The 24188-nt window shown below is 47.1% G+C and overlaps 2 protein-coding genes across 3 annotated transcripts in view; one reads left to right on the top strand and one right to left on the bottom strand.

Moving 5' to 3' along the window:
• The first annotated feature begins 6 nt into the window (after window positions 1-6).
• Window positions 7-8096, top strand: TCFL5 (transcription factor like 5). Of its 2 annotated transcripts, none has more exons than XM_019548237.1 (6): window positions 7-688; window positions 1429-1615; window positions 2266-2428; window positions 3375-3615; window positions 4955-5096; window positions 7108-8096. In XM_019548237.1, exons 1-6 carry the CDS (start codon window positions 30-32, stop codon window positions 7228-7230), a joined length of 1515 nt encoding a protein of 504 aa, XP_019403782.1. In that variant the 5' UTR covers window positions 7-29; the 3' UTR covers window positions 7231-8096. The 2 variants fall into 2 exon arrangements, with proteins under 2 accessions (XP_019403782.1, XP_019403781.1); XM_019548236.1 differs by having other exon boundaries at window positions 3372-3615.
• A 123-nt stretch (window positions 8097-8219) lies between these two features.
• The window catches only part of COL9A3 (collagen type IX alpha 3 chain), a 61873-nt gene continuing 45904 nt past the window's right edge, over window positions 8220-24188 (bottom strand). The window contains exons 24-32 of the mRNA XM_019548235.1: window positions 24014-24085; window positions 18063-18098; window positions 16511-16555; window positions 15839-15871; window positions 14666-14812; window positions 13049-13103; window positions 12147-12329; window positions 10572-10649; window positions 8220-9250 (exon numbers count right to left, since the gene is read on the bottom strand). Coding sequence (XP_019403780.1) covers window positions 9075-9250; window positions 10572-10649; window positions 12147-12329; window positions 13049-13103; window positions 14666-14812; window positions 15839-15871; window positions 16511-16555; window positions 18063-18098; window positions 24014-24085 — 825 coding nt within the window. The 3' untranslated portion in view covers window positions 8220-9074. The remainder of the gene's footprint in view (window positions 9251-10571; window positions 10650-12146; window positions 12330-13048; window positions 13104-14665; window positions 14813-15838; window positions 15872-16510; window positions 16556-18062; window positions 18099-24013; window positions 24086-24188) is intronic.

Raw genomic sequence — 24188 nt, 5'->3', positions numbered from 1 at the left:
TGCCTCCCGCTCGCCGCCGCCCCCGAGTCATGTCGGGGTCTGGCGCCAAAGGGCGTCCGGCCCATGCCTCGCCGGGCCCCCTGGGCGAGCACAACCTGAGCTTCACCACCACGGACCTCAGCCTGGTGGAGATGACGGAGATCGAGTACACCCAGCTGCAGCACATCCTCTACTCGCACATGGAGGCGCAGGCCAGCGACGGGGACGTGGACGCCAGGCTCAGTTCGGCCCTCTTCTCGGCCGCCGACGCCGCTCCGCACCAGCCCGTGGCGAGCGCCGGTCCGGCCGGCTATTGCTCCGCCACCCCGGCGGTTTACCCGGTGGTTTGCCCACCGGGGCTGGCGCCCGACGCCGGTGGCACGGGCTCCGGCCAGTGCTTGGGTCACGGGGACTTTCCGGAGCTCAGAATGATGCTGCTCAGCGAGCCGAACCTCCCCGCCAGCCAAGGAGACAAAACGCCCAACGCTAGCTGCGTCGAAGTCGCGGGCCACGGTTTAGCGAGGGCGAAGCACGGCGAAAACATGGCCGGGGCGAACAAAGAAAACGTCCTTCCTGACCGTTCGCCGCCAGCTCCCGAGCCGCGGTCGAAATCGGCCGTCCGCGTCCGGCTGGAAGACCGGTTCAACAGCGTCCAGGCGGAAAACCCGAGATGTCAGGAACCCCAAGAACCTGGAGCGACCCTTAACAAGTGTGTTATAACTCGCTTTGCTACGGTATACTGTGACGCCAAGTGTTTTCGTAGAGTTCGAGTCACTCCAGAAATTCAAGTGTATGAACGGCAGCATTTTTTTTATATATTTAAATTGATTAACGGTGTGTTTAGGACCAAATTAATGTCTGCTGGAGCTGGACAGGACTCCTGTTGACCTCAAGCTGTGCCCGCTAATGCGCCAGTCTGAACTGGTTTAGTTGTGCCCACAGTACGTTGACTTGGTTACTTTTACCAGAAATATGGGAAATTGCTGGTTTTTCAGCTTTTATTTTTAAAGCTCAAAATAAAGCTAAAGGCCTAGAGTGAGACTGGTCGCATTTTGCTGCTTCTAGCAGAAGTATCGGGCATTTCACAGCTGATTAATAAAAGTGTCGGGGGAAATCAGCTAGCGTAATCCGGAGGGGCCCGATCGGAGCAGAGCCTGCGTGCCTGCCCCTGAGCAGGGTTGGGTCCTAAAACTTGGTACTCTAGAGAGCAGGCAGGAATAAATTTTGCCAAGCTGAGCCATCACTTGAATGTACCAAATCAAAGAGCGTATGAAGCTGATCTTCATTTGTCCTTGAAAAAGGAGTTAGGGGCATAGCTCTTAATGATCGTAGGTCTGCGCAGTAAGTGGACGTGACTTAACGACTCACTAGAGGAGTATGTAGCGCTCGTTTTCTGCAGTTGCATTGTGAAGTAAGCCGGTTTGTTTTAATTTTTGTGTGTGTGTATAGTTTAGTAACGCTGATTCGTCAGCCGTCGGAACTGATGGGCGTTCCTCTTCACCAGCAGCCAAACAAGTGTACGACGTTAGTGAAAAACAAGACCGCTGCTACAACCACTGCCCTGCAGTTTGCATATCCGTTATTTAGCATGAATGCGTGCTCTAGTACTGGAAACGTTAACTCTTCACAGACACAGGTAGATGGTCTCCCCCCCCTTGTAAGCTGGCTGATTTGGAATATTCATGTTATTCTGCATCTTATTTAATTTCTTGTAGGATTTATATAAATTGAGTCTGGTCGGTAACCATTTTAAGTGTGTTTCCAAAGTGACTTCAGCAGCTATATGCAGAGGATTATATATTTAGCCTGTATGCTTCATCTTCAAAAGCATTCAGTCAAAACGACTAAGTTAGAATCACGTTGCATACTAAAATTGTCCGAGCTAGAATGACCATTAGGTTTCTTATCAAAAGGGCACTTCTGTTTATTCATTCGAAGCGCCATCTTCCCTCACGCCTGCATACGCAACAGCAAGCAGCTGTTTACCAAGAGTTTTCTCTTGGTTCCCTCTTGCGATTTCCTTTTGGCAAAAACGTAATGTCATTTGATTTTCTTACGGTTGCTACAAACCAAGTCTAATAACTCAAATTGACATGCAGGAAATGTCCCAAGTGCAGTAGTAAAACCACACAGTCTGAATGTTGAAATCGCATGAACTGCAGTGCAGAAAAAAAAGCAGTTTATTAATTGTAGCGCATTGTCTCATGGGTCAAAACCTAATGTCCGCATCACAAGACCAAATGTCATGCTCCTCTTTTCTCTTAACGTGTCCTGATTCTTTTCTAGAGCTCTGGGGCATCTTGCACTATTGTGGAAGCTACAAAACATCAAGACCTTGGATTGCCTAGGGCATTTTCTTTCTGTTATCATCAGGAAATTGAATCCACTAAACAGACCGTAGGTGCAAGGAATAAAGCTTTGCCTGAGCAAGTTTGGATTAAAGTTGGAGGTAAATTATTTCGGTTTTGAGTATTGTGCTTTCTGTGTGCCTAATCTTCCAATGATATTTTTGTTCTGGTTTATTTTAATGATTTTATTTTTCTGGGATTAATGTGTTTCTGCTGAGTTGACACGATGAAACCTGATGACATTGCCCACCGTGCACTTATTCTGTAGAAAATGTGAGCCAAGATTTTCAAAAGTGCCCAACAACTAAAACTGGGGAGGCGTTCAGAGTGGCTGTCTGCTAAGTAGCTTGTAATGAGAAGAGTTGAAACTGTAGAGGACTTTTAAAAATGTGTTCCTTTTTAAGTAGCCTGTTTTGAATGTGATGTTATGCCAAGAATTAGTGCAACAAGCCCAGTTTGTACCTCTGTAGACCGTGGGACTATCAATACCTGAATGAACACCCACCTAATTGTCATTATTTCTGCGGGTTCCTCCCCATATACCTAATTTGCAGGTATTTTGGGGGTGGTGGGGGGCAGGTGGGAACAATTGCAGCTAGGCTGTTACAGAAACATGGTAGTTTGTTAGCTCTGGGCCTCTGTCTCTGTCTCTCTGTTTCTGACCTCCAGCGATGTATAGAGACCTGCAGGACATCCCATTTTACCTTTTGAATATGAAGTTGGAAATGCTAGTTACCTCATTCATTCACACTTGGAGTTCAGCAGGCATTTTGCATTTTGAAAATAGGAAATGTAAATGCTCTCCTTTTTCTAATAAATGTATATAGATAGCAATTCAGTAACATTATCAGTGTCGTTGTCCATATAAACTAACCGAGAATAAGTTACAATCACTGAGGCCTCATTTTCTGATAGTAGTCTCACTTAGTCCTTCAGAATCAAATGTGAAAAATAAGGTTGCAGCTAAATTCGGTGCGTATGAAAGGATGATAGAGTGGGAGAATCAGAAATAAAGTTTTGCTTTTCCCTCCTTGTTTTGCAAAGAAGAAGCTTTATGCAAACAAGCAATAAATAAAAGAAGTCGCAGTCGGCTACGCCAGTTGGACACAAATGCAGACCGCAAACCCCTTGGTGAAATTCAGAATATGTGCGATAGCCAAAATACTACATCTGCTCAGGGTAGTTGGCAGGCAGCACAGTCAAATTCAAGTGTTCAGGCCCAAAATGGAACGCAGGGAGGAATCTCTCAGCGACGGGAGAGACATAACCGCATGGAAAGAGACAGAAGGTAACTTCTTGTGTTAAGTGCAGAGCTGCAATACCAAATATTTTGGAAGCGTGAATGAAGTTCAGTATTCTTAAAAGACTTATTTTATAATAACAGAGTAGTTGGAGATGTTTTGCTTCATTTGTCATCTGGAGCAAATAATGTTCCCTGGGTGAAATAAGTGGCATTCTCTTGGAAGCAAGTAAAGGATGTTTTCAAAGTCTTTTTATATTGTTGATTGTAATACATTTGTGAGACAATCCAAAATGTTTAATAAAATCTTTCAGAGGATAGCCGTTTTATAACAATCGAGTATAACTAAAATCTGTAGCTAACAGAAGGTGTATAATCATGATCTACATCTCATGTCAGTAATTTAAAAATATGTATCTGTCTTCCCATAAACCAGTTAACTGGCTCTTCGCAGCTGATTGATGAAAATTGCAAAAGACTTGTATCATTATGGTTGAACTGGATTTAGAAATATCCTAAGATGATAATTAATCAGATTCTGACTCCAAGCTCCATTTTGCTCTGTTTTTGGAAAGTTGGCCTGTAAGGAAAGCTAGCATAATGGTCAGCCAATAAAGCTGGCTTTGTTGACTCTATTCCATCTTCTCTGCATCGTTCTCGGGCCTACCAAGGGTATGACGTGCTCTACCGATCCTTGTGTTAACCGAGTGGCCTAAGGAGGACCACTTCAGCTGACACGATCCTTTTACGATGCTCTGGGTTGCACTGGGAGACTTCAGCCACTTTCAGAATGGAAAGTGCCCTGATCCAGCTTTTAGGTTGGTAGCTGGGGAGGACGTGGGGGTGTTCTTGTGGGACATGGGTTTAAGCCCCTGCAGGCAGAGGAAAGAATTGAAGTGCAATTTCATGCTTTCTGGGGAAGCTCTCTAAGCACTAAGGGTGCTTGTAGACATGCCAGGAGGCTGCTACAAGGCGCTGTAATTACAGCATGTTGTAGCAGACTCGATTAATTTGCATCCCTGTGCTTCAAGATGGTCGTGGGGGCACTTTAAAGCTCATTTGATGAGCTTTTGTTAAAGCACCCTTGCTGCCCTTTTGATGCACAGGGCTGCTGATAGACCAGGTGCTGTGGCACTTTAATTAGAGCAACGCTCGGAGCCCCCCTACCCCCGCAGCGCTTATAAAAATGCCCTAAGATGGTGTGCATACTAAGGAACCACTGTCATCCTTGGTTGTGGTTTAAATTAAGAGGGGCCAAGTTCTTTGAAAGAAAGTGTGTAAAGCCCTACCTAAGGGAGAAGTTTGTGGCTTAAGAAGACCACTGTGTAGGATCTGTATAAGCTATTTGAATAATTTGCTAAATTTATTATTTTGAATGTGGCTCTAGGCGAAGAATCCGGATTTGCTGTGACGAATTGAATCTTCTCGTTCCCTTCTGCACTGCTGATACTGATAAGGCAACGACTTTACAGTGGACAACAGCATTTCTGAAATATATTCAGGAAAGGCATGGGGATTCTCTGAAAAAGGTCTGTATCCCACAATCCAATTTTAGTTTTTCTAGTGGGGTTGTTAAAAACATTTTACTTTAAAAAATCTATAACGATATCACTAAACGTGCATGAAACATTTCTCCTGGACTTGACTTTGCCACTCCAAAGAAATACCATTTAATTTACCTTTTTCCGATTCAGTTTGAATAGGCATTATGAAAAAGTTTTCCTGACTTGAGCTCCTGCTGTGTGCTCCATTGAACCATTCAGACCAAACAACGTTTGGCTTGTGGGCTTGGCACATTTGCAGTTTATGCCACTCCAGATGTATTTTCAATGTCCCAACATATGAGCAGATACGTTCAAGCCAGATGGGCAGTTGGTGCTTTCTCTGTGCTGGTCTCATAACTCAGCCAACCCCAGGGGGATTCACGGAGCCAAAGCATGCTGGGATAGCTGCTCGGAGGCCCCCTTAGTGGTGAGCAGTGTATGCTCAGCCTCAGGAACATGAGCCCACTCCTGTTGTAGTGTAACTTTGCTACCCCCACCAAAACGCCGCACCTTTGGAACAGCACAAATTGACCGTGCACCTAGGCTGTTGGGCATTGGGGAGGGAGGGGAAGGGACTGGGCACAAGCAGGAGGAAGGCAGCCACACTCGGGCAATTAGGCCATCCCAGTTTTTCTTTATCTGCATTCGCTCATGTACCTTCCCCTGTAGCAGGGGGCTGGAGCAAGGAGACCATGCAGGTAAGGTAGCAGGAGGAGATGGGCCTTATTCTTGGATCCCTTACGTGTATTTTAACCCTTGCAGCAGCAGGACATTGTCCACCGTTATCCCTTTGCTTTACTTGTGAAAGGTGAGGGTCCTAGGCTGTGTGCCAGAATCAACTGTGTAATTTTAATAGTAGGTTAGACAAGGTTTAGGAGAGACGATTTAGATGGGGTTGATCCTGCCTCTGGACTAGATAACCTCCAGATCACACACAAACCGGTTTAAGTGATCAGAAACTGGTTAAACCTGTAACAGAACAGATGTTCAGTGCACATAAACCAGTTTGAAAATGGCTGAAACTGGTTTGAGAAAAACCTGGTTGAATGTAGTATCAGACTGAACTGATTTGGGGGAACGCCTGTTCACCAGAGCACCCCAAGGGACGACAAGGTCCAACAGTCACAAACTCCTCCAAGACCATTTTAGGCTGGATATAAGGAAAATCTTGTTGACTGTCTGAGTCCCCAAGGCCTGGAATAGACTTCCTTCGGAGGTGGTGCGCGCTCCTACTCTGGATGCTTAAGAAACATTTGGACGCTTATCTTGCTGGGATCCTTTGACCCTAGCTGACATCCTACCCTTTGGGCAGATGACTCAATGATCTTTTGAGGTCCCTCCCTGCCCTAATGTCTATGAAATCTATGCAGCCAGTTTATGCGATGTCTGTCCCAGACCCAGAGGTCCCTCCCAGCCCTACTCTTCTGCGATTCTATGAACTGATTCACCAGGCACTAGGAACACGTGTACTAATATGCAGAAGGTTTGGGGCCGCTGCAAAGACTTCTCTAATAAAAAGGCTCTTGTTGAGGTGGTAAAAAGCTGTGGCCTCTGGTACTAGCAGCCTCTTGGGAACCGCAGCTCAGTTCAGCCGCTTGGTAGAGTGGTCCTGTTCCCTACAAGACATCCTTGTACTCAGCCTGTGTAAGGTGCACCTGCCACACCGTTATCATCACAGTCCTGCTGCCCCTGCAGAATATTACCTGCATGATTGCAGATGAAAAGACTGAGGCAGGGGGAGGCCGAGTTCTGGATCCTCAGCAGTATTTGTGTGTCTTGACTCCTTTTGGAGAGTCAAGTGGGAGTCAGGTGTCTAGATACCATTGGATGTCTAAGTCTAAGATGTCTGTGGCAAAGTAGGAAATTAGAAACAAGTTTCCCAAAGACCTTTCGGGTATACGCCGATTCCAGCGTTTGCCCAGTAGTATTGTAATAACATTTTTTGTACTTTTTTTTATTAAACGTGATAGTAATTCCTTTCTGTTTTTGATTCTAGGAATTTGAGACTGTGTTCTGTGGTAAAACAGGCAGAAGACTAAAACTAACAAGACCCGACTCACTAGTAACATGTTCAATGCAGGAAAATATGCAGAACAGTACAACTGTGGAAAAGAAATAGTATCAGTTCCTAGCATTTTGTGGGAAAGATGGATACCTAATAACTTTGCATATTTTTTTCTGTGTTCACATGCCGGACTTCATCTCCTGTGGCTAATTTGAATTGATAGTGTTCAAGAGTGACTGGAAAAATACAGTTTGTAAAAATACATAAATAGAACATTAAAGAAAATACCCTTTATTCAAAATGGAAAGATACCAACAATATTTATTTATCAGTGCCCTCTTAGAGAGGTGTGGGACTGCAGGCAACAAGAAAATGTCATGACAGCTACTAAATATTTTCCCCATTAGCTATCAAAAAAAATCCATTAGATTTTTTTTTTTAACATGATATAGTTAGAATGGTTATGGAACATCAATTTTCTTATTGCATGTATTCAGTCATGAAGGACCATTCCTATTAAATTATAAAGATGCCATTATAATGCTCATTTTGTTATTGGAACAGTGAGAAAATTAAATTATTTTTGATTGCACAATAATTACATAACTTGCAAATGCTATTGTATGTACTGGAGATCAGATTGCCAAGCATATAAAAATGTATATCCCATAGAATTAAAATGCCATGCAATGCTATTTGCATTGTTATTTAAATATGGCACTGTTTTAAATAGTTTTGCACAACCTGTCCAGCAATTTCTTGTGTTGTTGCTTTAGTCCAAAAGTGGTATATTGTAAACAGTGAATGATTTAAATGCACAAAATGTTTTCATATTAAAGACTAGTAATGGTGCTACTTGTTAATAAGCTGCAACATGTAGGACAGAAATCAATATCATTTGTGCCCTGAAAGTGGATGATGCTAACAGGTTTATAGTACACAAAAGTCACCCCAAAATAAATACTGTTGTAAATCACGGATACTTATAATTTTGCAGCAATTTATTTCCAAATAATTCTAGAGGGGAAGATGCAGTTAAGTAGAACAGGGTTCAGTATATGTGTGTGTATATATATAATGATAGTTACAACATCACCAAAAAAAAAGGTTAAAAAAAATCCTTTTATTTTTACAACAGTTCATACAGTAATTTTGGCTTGCCTTTAGAAAAGCATCCTTTTTTTCTCTTGGGATTTCTTTCGCAAATGCTGTGCAAATCGCTGAAGTAGAGGTTGTGAAAATGCTGTTACTGAATATCCTTTATTATAACATGGAAATATACAGAAAATCTCCCTTGTAAATTATAATATATACATTACACCCCTTGCAGGCGTAGACTGCAAGAAGTTTAATATTTACTAGCCATGGCAAATGATTGAGGTATGGTCTGATGTCACGGTGGACAATGGATGGATATACATGGGCAATGATCTTCGCTTAGACCCAAGTCTTCCAAGGTACTCAGGCTCTCAGTCTCCTATAGATCTCAGTAGGAGGTAGGTACCCAAGTATCTTTGAGAATCGGGGTGTTATTGCTGTACCCTGCACTACTGAAGTCAATGGGAGCAGCACCACCAAAAGCAATGAGCACTGGCTCAAGCCTTCACTCAAAATTGCCACAAGCCTTAGTACAATGAGGGAGATGATGGTAAAAGGAACAGTGCTTTCTCCTGCAGGTCTGTCCAACAAAGGGCGACAGGAAAGGTGAGGTGGTTTTGCCATAAACATTCTAGATAATAACTGGGGGAAATACTTCTTTAATACCTTCCTAGTAAAGATTTTCACGTGATGCTTTCTTTTTTTTCACAGAACTGAAATACTGTAGCAAAGTCTCCACTTTATTCATTTTACTAGAAGGAACCTCTGTCCATTTATCACTAGGAGGCTCCTCCCTGGCTTCATACAATGCACTGTTTACTTAAATATTCAGTCACTTCTCCACTTCTTTCAATGCTGGTTTATGACTTTTTGGAAGTCGACGCTCCAACAGCTCCCATGCAGGCTGACGTATCACATATTCCTGGAGTCCCTTGAGCCCCAATTGCACCAGGCACTCCAGGATCCCCTGGGAGACCGGGGTCTCCTTGAGCACCATCCCGACCATCTTTACTGATTCCTGAAACACCGGGTGGTCCTTAAAGGAGAGAAAGAAAAACAGATTTAGCATGAAACACTGCCTTTTATTTAGAGGCAAAATTAAAACTGGGAGATGGGAGCTTATATGCTGTATCTGTGCTACAGCTCACTAGGAACATGGGTCATCAAGGCTCTCCTGTCCTGGGTAGGTGTACTGCCAACTGAGCTAGAGGGGCTTTTTGGTTATAATTTAGTTATACCCACTGGGCTTTTCATTTATAATTTCAGCCACACTTCTTGGAGTTTATGCTGCATGCCTATACGCCCACAGCAGCATGAACAGATATTAAAGTCTTCTGGGTAGTCCGCAATTGCATCTGAGCACGCAGCATCCTCAGCTGCACCGGCTGAAACTGTAACTGTCTCACGTGCATGCATTTAGCCACGTATGTTGGTGTCAGGCCATCACGTGAGGCAAAGCAGAGTGCCACTGCGTGAGCTAGGCATCTAAAAACTGCATAATCGTCACACATCTTAGAAGCAACAGGGAAATCTGCCTTTGATTCTCCTGTTTGGACATCACTTGCACAACTTGGGATCCTTTCAGTGTAGCTCCTCGGGAGTTAGGCTTGGTGAGGACGCCGGAACTGATAATGATGGTTTACGACGTGTAGTTACGTTCCTGGCTGTATCCAGTGCTGGTACAAATAGTTATGCCTAAACCGTGGATGCAGGCCCACTGGGAACTACCACCCCCACCCCCCATGGTCAGAGGGAGGGTGACAACTACTGCTTTTTGGGAGAACAAATGACAGCAGGAACAGGAGTGGAGGTTACAGCTTGCTAACCAGGGAGCGGGGCAGGGAACACCCCGCACTGAACTCCAGCAACATTCACTGTCCCTAGAGGCAAGGGGAAGGAAGAGTGCCCTGCAATCTGCCCAGCACAGCTGGGATCCCAGTAGTAGCTTGAACCAGAGACTCCCCAGCTAAGACCAATAAAGCATTAGTTGGATGAGCTAACGTCTAAACTCATTCTCAGCCAGGGCTTGGAAGGAACTGAGATAGCTGGTGAGCCACATCCCTAAAACACTGAGGAACGGGAGAGAGGCATGGGAGGGCCAAGGACCACTCCAGCAGGCCGCGCTGGCTGGGGTCCACCGGGATTATGCAGCAATCACTCAAGGGAGGGAGATGCATAGTAGTGGGGAGAAAGAAATCCAGATACACCACACACTACACGGTCCCCCTATAGCCTTAATTTTGACCCAGAGCAATTGCTGCCTCCTTGATTAACAGTGTAGTAGGCTGGGACTTTCTAAGTCAGTACTGTCATTATCTGGGTATTTAACAGTTTTGTTAAATGTTGCATCAACTTACCTTGAAGTCCTTGATCTCCATCAGGCCCATCGATGCCTTGGCCAGTAGCTCCTTTGTCTCCCCTTTCACCAGGGTCACCTGTAGGGATGCACATTTTCATTTAATTCAGACGCTGCTGATTTCAGTCCCGTTTCCCCTCATACCCTGGACCCTATTACCAGATTTAGAGCTTGTGTGCAAGCATTTCCTTCACTGCATGAGATGCCTAGCCCCCCACACACACTTTTTTACAACTATCTGCATCTCCATCTCCTGTGTTCACACTACTGGCACCATTACCAGCCAAACAAAGTTCTTAAATGCTCTGTATAAAAGGCAGGCTTTCAAAGACACCTGCAACTTCAACAAAAAAAAAAAAGGTCCATTGACTTAAATACAAGTTAGGTGCTTTGGGACAGTCCCACGGGCGATAGTGCCCAATCATAACTTTAACTGGCTAAATACCTTTAAAAAGCAACTTAAAAGTCCTAAATCTGCTGGTAATCAAACATCTCAATGTGTATATATGGCATATTCAAAGAGATAACTGTCAGATCTGCATGCGCGCCAAACGTATCACCCGCTGTCCCAGCACGCTTCCAACGGGCAGGGACAGAAAAGGGAAAATTACATTTTTGCAGGACCAAATGCTTCAGCGTGCTGCCCCCTGGCGTTTCATGCTTCTCCTAGAGCACCTGCCAGGACAAGCAGGAGCCTGAAAAGCCTCAAAGGCTGGATTTGCTTTCAGCTGTTGCAACCCATTAGCCAAGTTACTCCTATTAACTGTCAGACACAGATCGGTAGCAACAAAACTCCAAGCTTTGCACATTTGCTGATACGAAAGCTGGAGAATCAGACCCCGAGTAGGCTTGAGAAACAAGACACTTCACCAGCATCTGTTTTCCCACACTTTGTCCTAACTCATACTCTTCGTTCTGATTGTTCGAGAGAGAGAAAGAGGCTTGATGGCTCATGACAAATACATGTAGGAAGAACGGCTCTGCATCTGCCACCGGACACAGCAGGTCAGTGCCAACACCTCTGGTCTGCAGGGTTTGCAGTCTCTATGTGCAGTGCAGGAAATCTACCTGGAGCCTAGAGATGGGTGCAAGTCATTTGAACAGACAATGTGGAGTAAAATGCTCCAGACTAGCACTGGCATTTGCATCTCAGTGAGTGTCATGCTAGTGGCGCAAGGCAAGGCAAAGCTGTAGCACAGAATCAGAAGCAGCTCTTCATCCTCTCCTGCAAGGAGCGATAGGGGACCATCTGTTTTCTCAGTGGTTCAGGCAACAGTAGGATGGTCTTGTAGGCACACACGGCGGCAGGGGAAGCGGGGTAGGGAGAGAGGGAGAAAGACTGGATACAACCTGTAGATGCTGCGGTCCCCAAGGTCAAGCCCTATGCCTCATTCCCTGACATGTCGCAGTGATGAGGATTCACTTTGCTTCCTAAACCACACGCCTACTTTCTACAGCTCTGGCACCTGCTCAGGCCTCCTGTTCTTCCCCTCTGAGGACCGGCTTTTGCAACAGTGAAGCTAGGAGGAGGCTTGCCATTTCCTTGGTGGGCACAAGATTGGGTGCTGCATCTTACCCCTTGGTCCAGGATCCCCGAGTTCGCCCGTTGGCCCTCTAAATCCGGGCGGACCACGAGCACCAGGATGACCAACATTTCCTGTTGACCCAGGAGGACCTGGGGGACCGGCAGGGCCAGGCCGACCCATCATCCCAGGAGCCAAAGGCTTTCTCAGGTTAGCAGCTAACTGTGCGATTTGTTCTGGAAGAGAAGAGTGATAACAGAATGAAAACTAGGTTAACTCTTGCTTGGTGTGATGCCTGGAGACTGCAGCCTTTCAGCTGTGTGATACGTGGGAGCAAGTGCAGCTCATAAAAGGAGAAAGTGCAGGCTTTGAGTTTCCCCCAGTGCAAAAACCCTGATTGCACGGCACGGGCAGAACTACGGCTCTCAGAGGTGCATGCACACAATGCCGGCCTGCTCCAACAGGAGCTACACGTGCCTAGCTGAGGCTGGAATCTGTCCCAGTAACACCCACCAATTGTTTCTGTTATAATAAAACACTCTCAATAATGCGGGAACCAAGTTGAATGGAAATTGATAGTAAAGTCATTGAAACAGAGTCACTGGTGTTAGCTGTCACCACAGTGAATTACGGCCCAGCTGTACTGTGCAAAAACATTGGGAAGAGACATGAAACCAGCTTATGTGGAGCAATATGTTGTTGTGCTATCGAGACTCAAATCCCACGGGGCTTGGCATCAGAGAACAGGGCTGTAGGGCCACGTGAGCAAATGAAGGTAAGCGCGCCACGCGATGCTGCACGACCACTAACACAGATCCCCGGGCAGTGGAATCTGCACAGCTCAGATTAGAGCAATCGCCACTGAAATAAGTAGCAACAACTGCTCGCTAACTATAAAGCACCCTCAAGCTTTGATGGAGTAACTAAAGTTCAGCCACCTCCCGGTGGCACTCACCGCTTATCATTTCCGAACAGAGCTCTCTTATATGTTGCTCGCTGGCTTCTTTTCCCTGGAGTTAACGAAATAATCCTGTCTTACACACAAATCATGTTATTGATAATCATTATGCTACTTGTCTCAGGGCTCAAAACACATGTCCAAGTGAGCACCGGCATAAAACAGAGGAGCTTTTATGGAGAAGAAAGAATTGTTTCTCTCGCCACAAGCTATCAGGGTAGCATTAATATTTCAGGGCATATATTTAAGTTGTGGGTTTTTGACCTTGACAGGAATGGGAAACTTGATCTTTGAAAAACAAACAACTTCCCCCCCCGATTAATTTGAGTAATAAAATCATTTAATCCAACCAGGAGTCAATTTGCTTTTTCCAGGTACTGACTTGACTTGTATTAACTCACTTTCCTAGCACTATCACTTATCTCATCTCATTCCAAAGAAACCAGATGTATCATCATACTGACGTAGCTCAGTATGGTACATCAGCCACTGATGTGTCATCCCCAGAATGGACTAATCCCCAAAGAGGCAAGTCCTGGGAAGCTACTTTTCCTTCTATCCTTGCAAACTGTGTTCTTGTACAAACAAACCAACTGGTCTTGCCAAGTCGATAGGTGCACGGCTACCGATGCATGTTTGTACGCACACATGCGATTAACGCAAATGCAAAGTTAGAAGCTTGCTTGATGATGTTAAATTATTCTGGGCAGTTGTTGATGCCTGCAAATTAAGTCCCAGCTAAAGACAGCTTTAAACTTGGTTGATGGTGTCTACATGTTAAAATCCAGTGAGCCACCTTTGCTGATCAGAGGAGACCACTAACGCACTACAACACCACGGAGGACACTCACCAACTGCGAGTTAAACAACACTGTGTTATCCTTGTGGGAGACAGACCGGTCTCCTGTTTTCTTTCTTATCTTTTACATTTGCAATGTTCATTTATTTCTGTATTTTCTGCACCTGAGAAGGAGACGGCCTATCCCTGTTCACAAAAGACATGCAACCTGCGTAGTGACAATGCATGCTTGCCCCATGCTCAGCTGCAACCTCCTCTAGGGATAGTTCAACCCCCCTGCACCCGTCCTTCCTTGGCCCTTCTGATGGAGCCACTTAGCAGGGATCAATCTGGTGATGTAGACCCTGCCCACTGGGAATGTACTGAGAGAACAAGCTATATTTTCACATGGTTTCTGACAGTAACTTCACCCCCCATTGCCCATAGACTCCATGCACCCTTCCGGTCTGATGTCCCCAATAGCTTACACTACATTTGAATAAGCTACCCAGATGGGAAAAAAACATGGCATTTCTTCCTAAACCTGGCACTTTCATCCATTTCTTTCACTGAGGATTTCCTTTTTAGGGGTTGTGACTAGGGGGACTTCTCTTCTTGGCCCATTAGCTTGACTTGCTTCATAGCAACTAGCATGAGTACGGACACTTTCAGTACTACAAGGCATGGCCAGCTGTGGACAAGGGGACAAAAACCTGCTTTGCAGGCATATTCTAAGCAGAACCTCCCTGGGTTGGAAATGCAGGACTCTGCTGCTGCCGGTGACCCAGCCATTCCCACCCGACGCCGGTCCGCGCTCGGAGAACAGCAGTACTCACGGGAGGGCCGTGTTTTCCTATGATGCCAGGGACACCTTGCTCTCCCTGGTGGCCTATAGGTCCTGGATGGCCTGGGATCCCTGGCACGCCAGCAGTCCCATTGGGTCCTTGAATACCTTTAGGACCCAGCTCCCCTCTTTCGCCTGCCTAAAGGGTGGGGAAAAAAAGCAGGTATAAAAGAGGAGGCTGGGCATAGTGTTACTCCCCCCTGGTACTTTGCTACTAAGCCTTCCTGCCTGCTACTGCATTCTCCCTGTTGCTGCTAGAGCAGCTGTCCTGACTGCATGCGTCCTTCTGCAGTCCCTGCCGGTGTGCATGTAGATCCTGACTGTGACAGACGTTTTACAGATCGTGCCCAGGTTGCAGTGGAAGCAATGCAAGCAGCAACAGCAGTGTAAACCATTCCCAGGACGCAACCAGTGCACACAGGGGTAGCGTGGATAAGGTGGTTCTCTGAACAACGCAGCTCCACAAAACCACGTCAGAGCTCCTAGGGTTCATGCCAACTTACTTCCCACTTCGGTGTGGACAGGGACTTAGACTTCAAGCACAGAGGCCTAAATGTTCTAGCCTTTCCTGGTGCATCACTGTGATGGCAATTAAAGAGGTTGCTGCTCATCTTATTCTTCCTAGGGCCACATTTCCCTCCCATCAAGGAGGGCTGGGAAGCAGGAAGTTTCCTTCCTGAGAATTTTGATTAACTACTTTTTGCCTCCCCAACTTAATATGTGACACTGGGTTTTTTTAAAACAGTTCTCAACTGGACTACTTGTGCTTAAAGCTAAGCATGTGCAGAGGGCCTTGTGGATGGGGTGCAGGGTGCAAAGTGACTCAGCCTGCCTTGCTATACTCCACCATGGGATTTATGCACAGAGCAGAAGTAGCCCCTTAGGGACTGGCCTCAACATGTGCATGAAACCATGGAACTCAAAATATATTATATATGAAAGGCTCAATTATATATTAAAGACTCAGAGTCCCGAATAAAAGAATAAACCACCCATGGGACTGTATAACCCAAAGAGGCAATCACCACCCATGGTACAGTATAATACCGAAAAGGAAACCACCCCCCGTGGTACTGTATAACCCCAAATAGCCAGAAGCCACTGGGATAAACACACTTATTGCATTAACATTTGTGGCTCAGAGCCTGCACCAGCTGCTACGTACCTCTCCTTTTTGCCCTGGGGGACCAAAAGGACCCTATGAAGAATAGGAGGAAAATGGGGATATTTGAAAGAACATGCAACAGGAACAAAGACAGATATCGATGGACAGATCAATCGACCTAACGAAGCTCCTGGGAGCAGCACTTACTTCTGCATGGGGTTTCTGAGTGATACCTTAGGGTGCTCCAGCAATGCACACAATACTTCTTCGAGCAGGGGCGCAGCCCAAAGAAGCCAAAGGACCCGGAGAAGAGAAAGGCTCACTCTGTTACGTGTCCTTTTAAGTCACACAAGCCTGCTCTGCTATGGGGAGCACCCTGGCCTTTAGAGCAGTGCTGGCTTACCTACTCAGGGATGCCATCTCCCTTGGTGCCAAAGCAGGGGCATAGCTCCTATGAGTGCAGGCACAGGGGTGCTGGGGTAGACAGCACTTGCAAAGGATGGCTCCCTTTAGCCTTGCTGGGAAAACTAGAGCGATTTTTCTTGTATTCTCACATATTACAGCTGGACTCAGTCTACAGGCATGAAGCTGGCCCCTTCAGAGGTGCTAAACCTGACACGCTAAGGGGCACTGAGGAAAAAGCTAATGGGAGTAGTGCATGCAGCTGGCTTCCTGCACCTCTGGGTCCAGCTCTTTGGTGACTTGGTTCCCTTGGATTTAAATGATGCCTACCAGTTCTCCTTTGTCACCGGGCAGGCCATCCGCTCCTGCAAAGCCCTGGGAAGGAATCGACATTGTTAGTACACCAGGAACCTTGCCAGTGGGTGCATAATACAGTGATTCACCATCACATGCTTTACTTTCCAGGGGGAGTTTACTTCCTGGGCACCCAGACAGACCTGTGCATCCTGAATACCCCCAACTCCCGGTGGGAGTCAAGAGCATCCAGAGCCTTTCAGGGTCACAACAACAGTGGGAGGATTTTTTGCTTAGAAAACAGCTGTTGTACATCACCAAGTGTGCTTCGCAACACCAAAGCTGTGGCAAAACTTTACTAAGAGCTTCCCCTGTTCAAGGTCCCTGCAAACTACTGCAGACCAGCTTGGAGGCAATGGCAGCAGATATCTCTGCAACCCACGTAGATGATTCCCTGTCAAGTCTGTTAGTTGGGAAAAAATAACCTCCTTCTCCAAAGGAGGATCTGCCCCAGGTTGGCCTCTGAAACAAAGTCCTTGAGGGCACTTCGCACAAGCCTTTAAGCTAAACCTACAAATCCTAAACTTTACTAAAACCGACACCTCCATGGGCAAGAGCTCTGGGCCTATCCCTAGGGCGAGTACCAAAATATGGGAAACCTGGTGGCTAATTATTATGCAGCCATTTGATTTCAGAGTCGAGCTCATTAAGAGGGCACAGGCCTCCCGAGAGTTGCTCGGTGACTGGCTCTGTACAGCGATGCTGAGCCATTAGGATAGCCTGTTTCCCACTGAACCGACAGAGGGAGCTTGTAATTCATAGATAGCGAGAGACGACATAAGGGCGCAGCGCCGTTCGAGCTGCTTGCCCACGCGTGCAGGATAATGTACACCTTCCAGACACTGCTCACAGCAGCACGCATTTCCTGCGGGTAATAAGCAGCCTTATGTTGCCTATAAAGGCTTAGACATGCAGTTAAGATTTACATTTCCCAGAACCTGTTGAGCTTAGAGCACGCCTGCTTTCCAAAAGTAACAAGGAGGTGGCTAGAAGTGGGAACTGTGATTTGAAACCATATAGACGCTTGTTGGGTATACAGCATGCTGCTTCCTGCAGAGGTAAGGGCTCCACCACTGTACATCATCGTTGTATACTTGCCACCAGTTGGCTCGGCAGATCATCCATTGAATTAAACCAAATACAGAAGTTAAGCAGCAAAAATTTACTAAAGACTAAGTGCTCCTTGTCTGTTAGTCTTCAAATCCTACCTGTTAACACATCTACTTGCATACGTTCACCAAAGGGGATTTGGTCTTGAGTGCGTTCGATGTTGCTAGGTATGATGATTGGAAGACAAGTATCAAGGGCATCACATTTTACATAGAACATCTCCGCATTTCTTTAAAAAAAAATACAACGCGCACAGAAAATAAATTGGAAGGAAAAAAAAAAATCATCGTCTGCATCGACTGCCTAGCTTGCTAAATTTTAGCTGGCGATGCTGCGATCAAGCTAGACAGGAGAGCTGCAACCTGACTTCAGTGTGAAAGCAACCAGAAAAAAAGTCCAATTCAAAGTCTTGACTCACCTGGTTCCCTTTGGGGCCAGAAACTCCTGTAGCACCCTGGGAACAAAGCAAGAGAGGGTGGATGAACGCGGCGCCGTTATAAACCGTTTAGCGCAGCCAGGTGCTCGCTCACTGCGCAGCAAGAGGTCAGGAACTACGTCTGCCGTTGCCAGCAGAGAGGAGGGAGGCTGGACAGGAATCGGACCTCGTGCTACTTAGAAGGAACAAGTGATGTTAGTGTTCGGTTTGCTCGATGGCCAGACCCATAATGAGCAGGGTTTGCATTTCTTGCTGAACAGCTAGGCTACAACTAAATCGCAAGAAGGCCCCAAGCCAACTCCCCCAGAGTTGCTCCATCCAGCCAACGTAAAATATAACCTCCAGGAAGGGGGGTCAGATGCTCCCCTCCATTTTTTCATTGCGGTCACCACATGGCCTAATCCAAGGCTGGACACAGGCACAGGGGAACTGGGCACCAGACAGAAAGGGGGCCCACAACATTTCTTCTGTTGTCCCATTATTATTATCATTATCTCTAGTGAAGGGGGGCCCAATACTAAAAGTTCACCTGGGGCCACCAGAAGTCCAGGTACGGTGCTGGCCTAATCCACATGAGATGGTTGTTTTCTGCTGTCCTGCTCGGTTCCCTGAACATAGCTAACATGAGTGCATTTATTTCAATTCACATCAGGCTTACAAATTTCAACTTCCTCACTCACCTCAAGGCAAGGAAGTCTTCTCCAAGGGGCAGGTAAAATATCCTCATATTTTTCATCATCGTCATCATAATATAAAGTAGGAGAATGGGTTATGTGCTAGGGCAGGCTGATGTTCAGGATACAGGATCCTTGCCAAACTATCATTTTTCATAAGGGTTTCGGGTTGGCTGTTCCCGGCTTTGGCATCCACAGAGAAACACAGCCTGGGGACTGGGTGAGGAGGACACACTTGGTCTGGTACCCGATGAGGCCGGATGTCCAGAGACATGCACGGATTTTAGGTGATGAACCAAGGAGCTGCAGTTTTGCAGCCAGGTGTAATTTAGGCATTTCATGAACAACCACACCTATTTGGGACTCACAGAAAACAAAACCAGACACTTCAAGCCCTTGGCCTGTGACTGTTGATTCGTTCGACAGAGCCAAGAACTAATTCAGGTTTGGAGGACCTCAGTCTTGTCTGTCATGCTGGGTGGATGCAGCAATGACACACCTGGAGCAGGAGCATTAATTGTGATAGCTGTTGGAAATGTGTCATTTTTGCATAACTGGACCTCAAAATGGTTCCAGGAAAACAGCATGAGAGAAGAGCGCAGACGCCGAGTCAGTGCACGCCGTTTCACTGAAGGAAAGGGCTGCAGATTATTAAAAGCTCAAATTTCTCTTAAAATGATTTTCCCTGCAAACCAGACCAGACATCCTGGAAATGCAGAAAGCAATCCAGGCATTTATAACCTTCTTTTTAAATGCAGCCGTAGCAAAGGCAGGATTCTTCCTTTAGGCCTAGTCTGCTCCTTCAGACTAGATAGTCCCAGGGCCCCACGACAGTTTATGGCATAAGAAATAGCCCAGTCTCTGGAGACTGTCCCCTGAGGACTGACTGCTTCTTCAGAGAAATGATTGACCTGATGCATTTGGATTCTGAAACGTTTGGTTCATCACAAAACGACTCCCGGCAGTAGGAGCAGGAGTGACAAGAATAGCATCTGAGAGCAACCAGCTCCATATTCACTGGCAGTTTTCATGTTTGCCTGGCTCTGTTAAGGCATTTTCTTCCCCAATTCAAAGTACCTTGTAATAATCAAACATGCAGATACATTGCTGTAGACGGAGGACATCGAACTAGTACGTGTGCACCTTCAGGGTTATAATTAGGAATTCGATCCTAAAGGAAATTCTTATGGTAAATATTTTTGTGAACTCACCCTAACCGATGCAAATAGAAAAACACCACGTGGCTCCCAGGTATAACTGTAGCATCATCGTATAGGTCATGGTACACTACCCTGAAGCTTCTGTATTTTCCACACAAGAATAATGCACTTGCTAATATGTTACTTTGCATTTCTGGAGGCATGCAGCTGCAAGCCTGTGAAATAGCAAGGCAGTGGCTGTTAAATCCCAGGGGTAGGCATAAGTTTCCATGCAGAAAAATTCATTCACACCTTGGGTCAGTCAAAAGTGATGTGGCAGTTGCAGCTGGCCAAAACACTGGTGCAATATAACTATATCCATCCTATAAGCCAGGAGGTCTGTGCGAGTCCGTCAGGGAGACACGACCCAGGGAGCCAGATTTTCAGTAGTGTGCTTGCATACACATTGCCTTCTGCAATAAAGGATATTGGAGCTGCCGGCTACAGAGTTTGGCTTTTTAATTCAGGTTATAGAGACTAGGGCTCCTCATTTCACCCTTGGGCACCAACAAAGAGAGGGGCAGTATGTTCCACTCCCCAAACTATGGTCCTTCCTAATGGCAGTCATAGTAGTTGTGCACATAGAGAGTTAATTCAGTATATAACTGAAATCATAACGATGACCAGAACTACAGCAAGGCGATGTGCAAATTAGGGATTTAGTTATACCTGGCTGCATGGGCAGTCTAGTGCAGTGCTTCTCAACCTTTTAAGTAGCAAGTACCCCCTAACTTCTGAAAAATTTAATAAGTACCCCAAAACTCAATTTTCCAGAGGATTTAATATTTACAGACTAATGTGTGCCATATGTTGGAAGAAGAGCTGTGTATATAAGGCTGTCATATGACAGATGTTTGATGTGGCGTGGGTCGGGCTGCCACCTTTTACACCAGGGGTGCACAATTCGAGTATGTACCTGGGCTAGAGGTGATGCGGGCCAAAGCTAGGAGGGCTGAACCCAGTGCCGTGCGAAGCACAACACGACAAATTATTACCAGGGAATTTAAAGTGCCACGCAATGCATGGTGCACCAAATCTTTTGCCATAGTTGCCATAGGAAAAGAGGGCAAGAGAGAAAAAGGGGAAAAGAGGGTGAGAAAGAGAAAGCGTTGGAGTACCCGCGTACCCCCTGCCTGTGTCTCGCTTACCCCCAAGGGCACACGTACCACAGGTTGAGAAACTATGGTCTAGCGCCATAGCGTTGGGCCAATCTCCTGTAGTCAGCCCGACATGGCTGCTAATGCTCTGGGGTTTTCTGACCTAGCAATCAACATTTACATTTGGGAACCACTGGTTGCATGTGGGGAGCCGGGATTTTTCAAGACACAATTAGGACTGGCCCAGAAATGACAGTGGGATGAGGGCTCTCAGTTCCCCTGGACTTTCCCATCTTGAAACCTTAGGTTTTGTAGCTAACAATCTTTCCATGTCTTGACCCGATGTCCTGGCGGCTGGGACCCCCTGCCCCAAGATAAAACCCAGGTGATCCAAGGAAAAGCAAGTAGATCCACACAGCTCCTACCTCATTTGATGGGAGCAGGAGTCGAGGGACTTGCTACACTTTTTGACAGCACCTTGTTCTCTGTTTGCTTCTTGATATGGGGATTTAGTTTTAAGGGGCATCCTTCTCTCGGCGCATACCTTTCCCTTGCGGCATCAGTCTGCAGCCGTGCAGTACACGCTGGCTCTATAACATCGTCACTGTGCTAGCTCGTAGACGCACAGTGTCTGCAACTGAAAAGCGCGCTGTGTAACCTGACTTAACCCAAGGCTCCTCCTGGCCGTGCACAGAAAGCCCATTGTGCAAGCCCTGGTACACCCGGGAGGCTGTTTACACAGAGACTGGACTTAACACCCGGCCACTGTTTCCTGCAGCCCCTCAACAGCCAATGCTGGCTTCTTCCAAATGGGAAGAAAGCCCTTGACATCAAACAAATGGATTTCTCCTTAAATTCTGGCCATCCAGAGCCCAGAAAGGTTCCATTTTTTAAAGGGAAGGAGGGGAAATAATGAGAAAAATGTCAAAAAGGAGGGAAAAAACCCCTAAACAAACATCTCAATCACCGAGTCAGTCAAAATGCAGCTCTCCTGCACACTAGGCGTCCTGCACGTCAGTGAAATCTGTGTAGAAGACTATCGATGCCACGGTCCGCCTGGCTGCAGCCCGGTCCGGAGAGTGCTCTGAAACGAGCCCTCCAGTCTCAACAGAGCTGGGCTTCAAGGGACTTGGGTGGAGCAGTGGAAACACTCACCGGCTCATGTTTCCCACCCCTTTTTTCCTGCTCTAAATCCTTCAGTCGGGCATTTTTATGTAAACCAAACACACACAGTGAAAGCCTGGCTTGCGGGACCCTCCCTGCAGAAGCCGGCTCTCACAAGCCTACAGCTGCGGTTTGGGTTTGCAGGCAAGTGAAGCCTCAATGGGAAGGCTCCCTATGACTGGAGAACTGCTGCCATGTCCGGGGTCCTCACGCTCGAGGTCCCTGCTTCGTAGCATCTGAGCACTTGGCCAGCTTCCCTGTCTTTATCCTGACACTGCTCCTGCGAGCAGGGCTCTGTTGTTTTACCCCATCTTCTGGGTCAAAATCTAAGGCACAGAGACCCTAATTTGCTCAGGATCCCCCAGTGCTAGAGCATGGATGCCAGCCAAGATCTCCAGCCAAGCTCTAACCACTGGACCACAAATCCTCTGAGACACCCGCACGAGAGAGGAGTGCACCTCCCTCCCCAGTGGCGCGGTCTGAGAGGCTTTCTGCAATGCAGTGCTGCCAGGGCAGGGCTCAGCCCTAGTGCGGGACTGTTCACGGTGAGGGGCTAGCAATCAGAGCCCAATGCTAGACACACTGCCCACCCTGCAACACTCTTCATTTTAGCATAAAACACCAGGCAAGAAACAGCCCTGCAGCAGCCCAGGCAAAAGGACCAGACAGCACACTGAATCCCCAATGCCTGGGACCCCAGGGGTACTCGGGCCTGGTTGCTGAGCCCCCAATTCCTTGCCGTGAGCTGCAGTTGCAGGGGGTAAAACGGAGGTAGGCCAGTGACCCGTATCCATGCAGGTCAGTGAGCTCAGCCTCTAAGGATTGGGCTTGCCCACTGCAGCAGCGACAATCACTTACAGGCATAAAACCCAGGCTGCAAAGTGCAAAGCAGGAGGCCAGGTGGAAAATCAGGCTCTCAGAGTTTCTGGCATCCCTGCCAAGCCAGCTGCTCGTGCTCCGCTGTCTGCCAGCCAAAGCACGTGAGCTGGTGCGACTGCTGCACCGGCGGTGTCGCTGTGCTGTCGTCCAGTATGAGGGCAATGGCTCCACACCCGCAAAAGGTGAAATCCCGCTCTGCAGCCAGAGGGGTTTACTGCACCGTTTGCAGTGCAGGGAAATCTATGCGTCTCTGCGTTAACCTCAGCAGAGGCAGGGGCATGCTGCCGACAGACCCCGAGCATCCCCGTAAGGACTGGCACAGCACCCAGAGTGGAGAATACTTGCCAAATAGGAAAGTCCCTTGTTCTCTCATCCTAGGGGAAGCAACTATGGATTTCTAAGGTTGGGGAAGACCAGTGAAAAGGTGGGGGGCAGTAACAGGGGCAGTGCCTTGGGATGGGGACGACTTAATGGCTTGGTGAATCAGGTATATGCTATGCATAACTGCCCCCCGCCTGTCTGTATCCACCTCGTAGATACAGATGAGAAACTGCTTGGGACAAGCCCGGCCTTTTCGATCTATGTCCATTCAGTGCCGGGCATGGAGCAGAGCCATCCAACAACTGATCTCAACACCCGCAGCAACAGCCGTAAGAACCGATTCTTGGCCCTGCCCCTCTGCAGCGATGGGGCAGGGGTGTGTGTGGCACCTCCTGCACTCCTTAGTTTTCATTTGTCTACATTTTGTATGATACGACATTCAGCAGAGCTCCTCCAGCCTTGCTCAGACAAGTCACAGATTCCAGGATCTGGATCCAGGCTTCACTTCGATGCACCCAAAGGCAAAGCTGGGACTGCAGCCTGTGCTTCAGATGCAAACCCGGCACATACATGGCCCCTTGGGAGATTTCTTTCCTTACCCTCTCACCAGACTCGCCACGGATCCCAGTCGGGCCAGGAAGTCCGGGTTCCCCGCTGGCACCTTTGGGTCCCTGGAGGGAACAAAAAAGGCAGACATCTCACAGTCACGAGATCCCGCGCAGCTTTTAACAGCCCTGGTTCATTTTACTGAGCAGAGTCGCGAATGCTGAGTCT

This window comes from Crocodylus porosus, unplaced genomic scaffold (genome assembly GCF_001723895.1).
Source record: "Crocodylus porosus isolate Cpor-Errol unplaced genomic scaffold, CroPor_comp1, whole genome shotgun sequence".
NCBI classification, from domain to species: domain Eukaryota; kingdom Metazoa; phylum Chordata; order Crocodylia; family Crocodylidae; genus Crocodylus; species Crocodylus porosus.
Note: the sequence above shows the minus strand (reverse complement) of the source record. Positions and strands in the feature narration are given on the sequence as shown.

Bases quoted from the DNA above. Each gene is read 5' to 3' on its own strand.
- TCFL5 (XM_019548236.1), top strand. From the start codon at position 30: ATGTCGGGGTCTGGCGCCAAAGGGCGTCCGGCCCATGCCTCGCCGGGC. The intron at 689-1,428 runs GTGTGTTATAAC...GTGTGTGTATAG, and splicing joins CCTGGAGCGACCCTTAACAA to TTTAGTAACGCTGATTCGTC. The intron at 2,429-3,371 runs GTAAATTATTTC...TGTTTTGCAAAG, and splicing joins AGTTTGGATTAAAGTTGGAG to AAGAAGCTTTATGCAAACAA.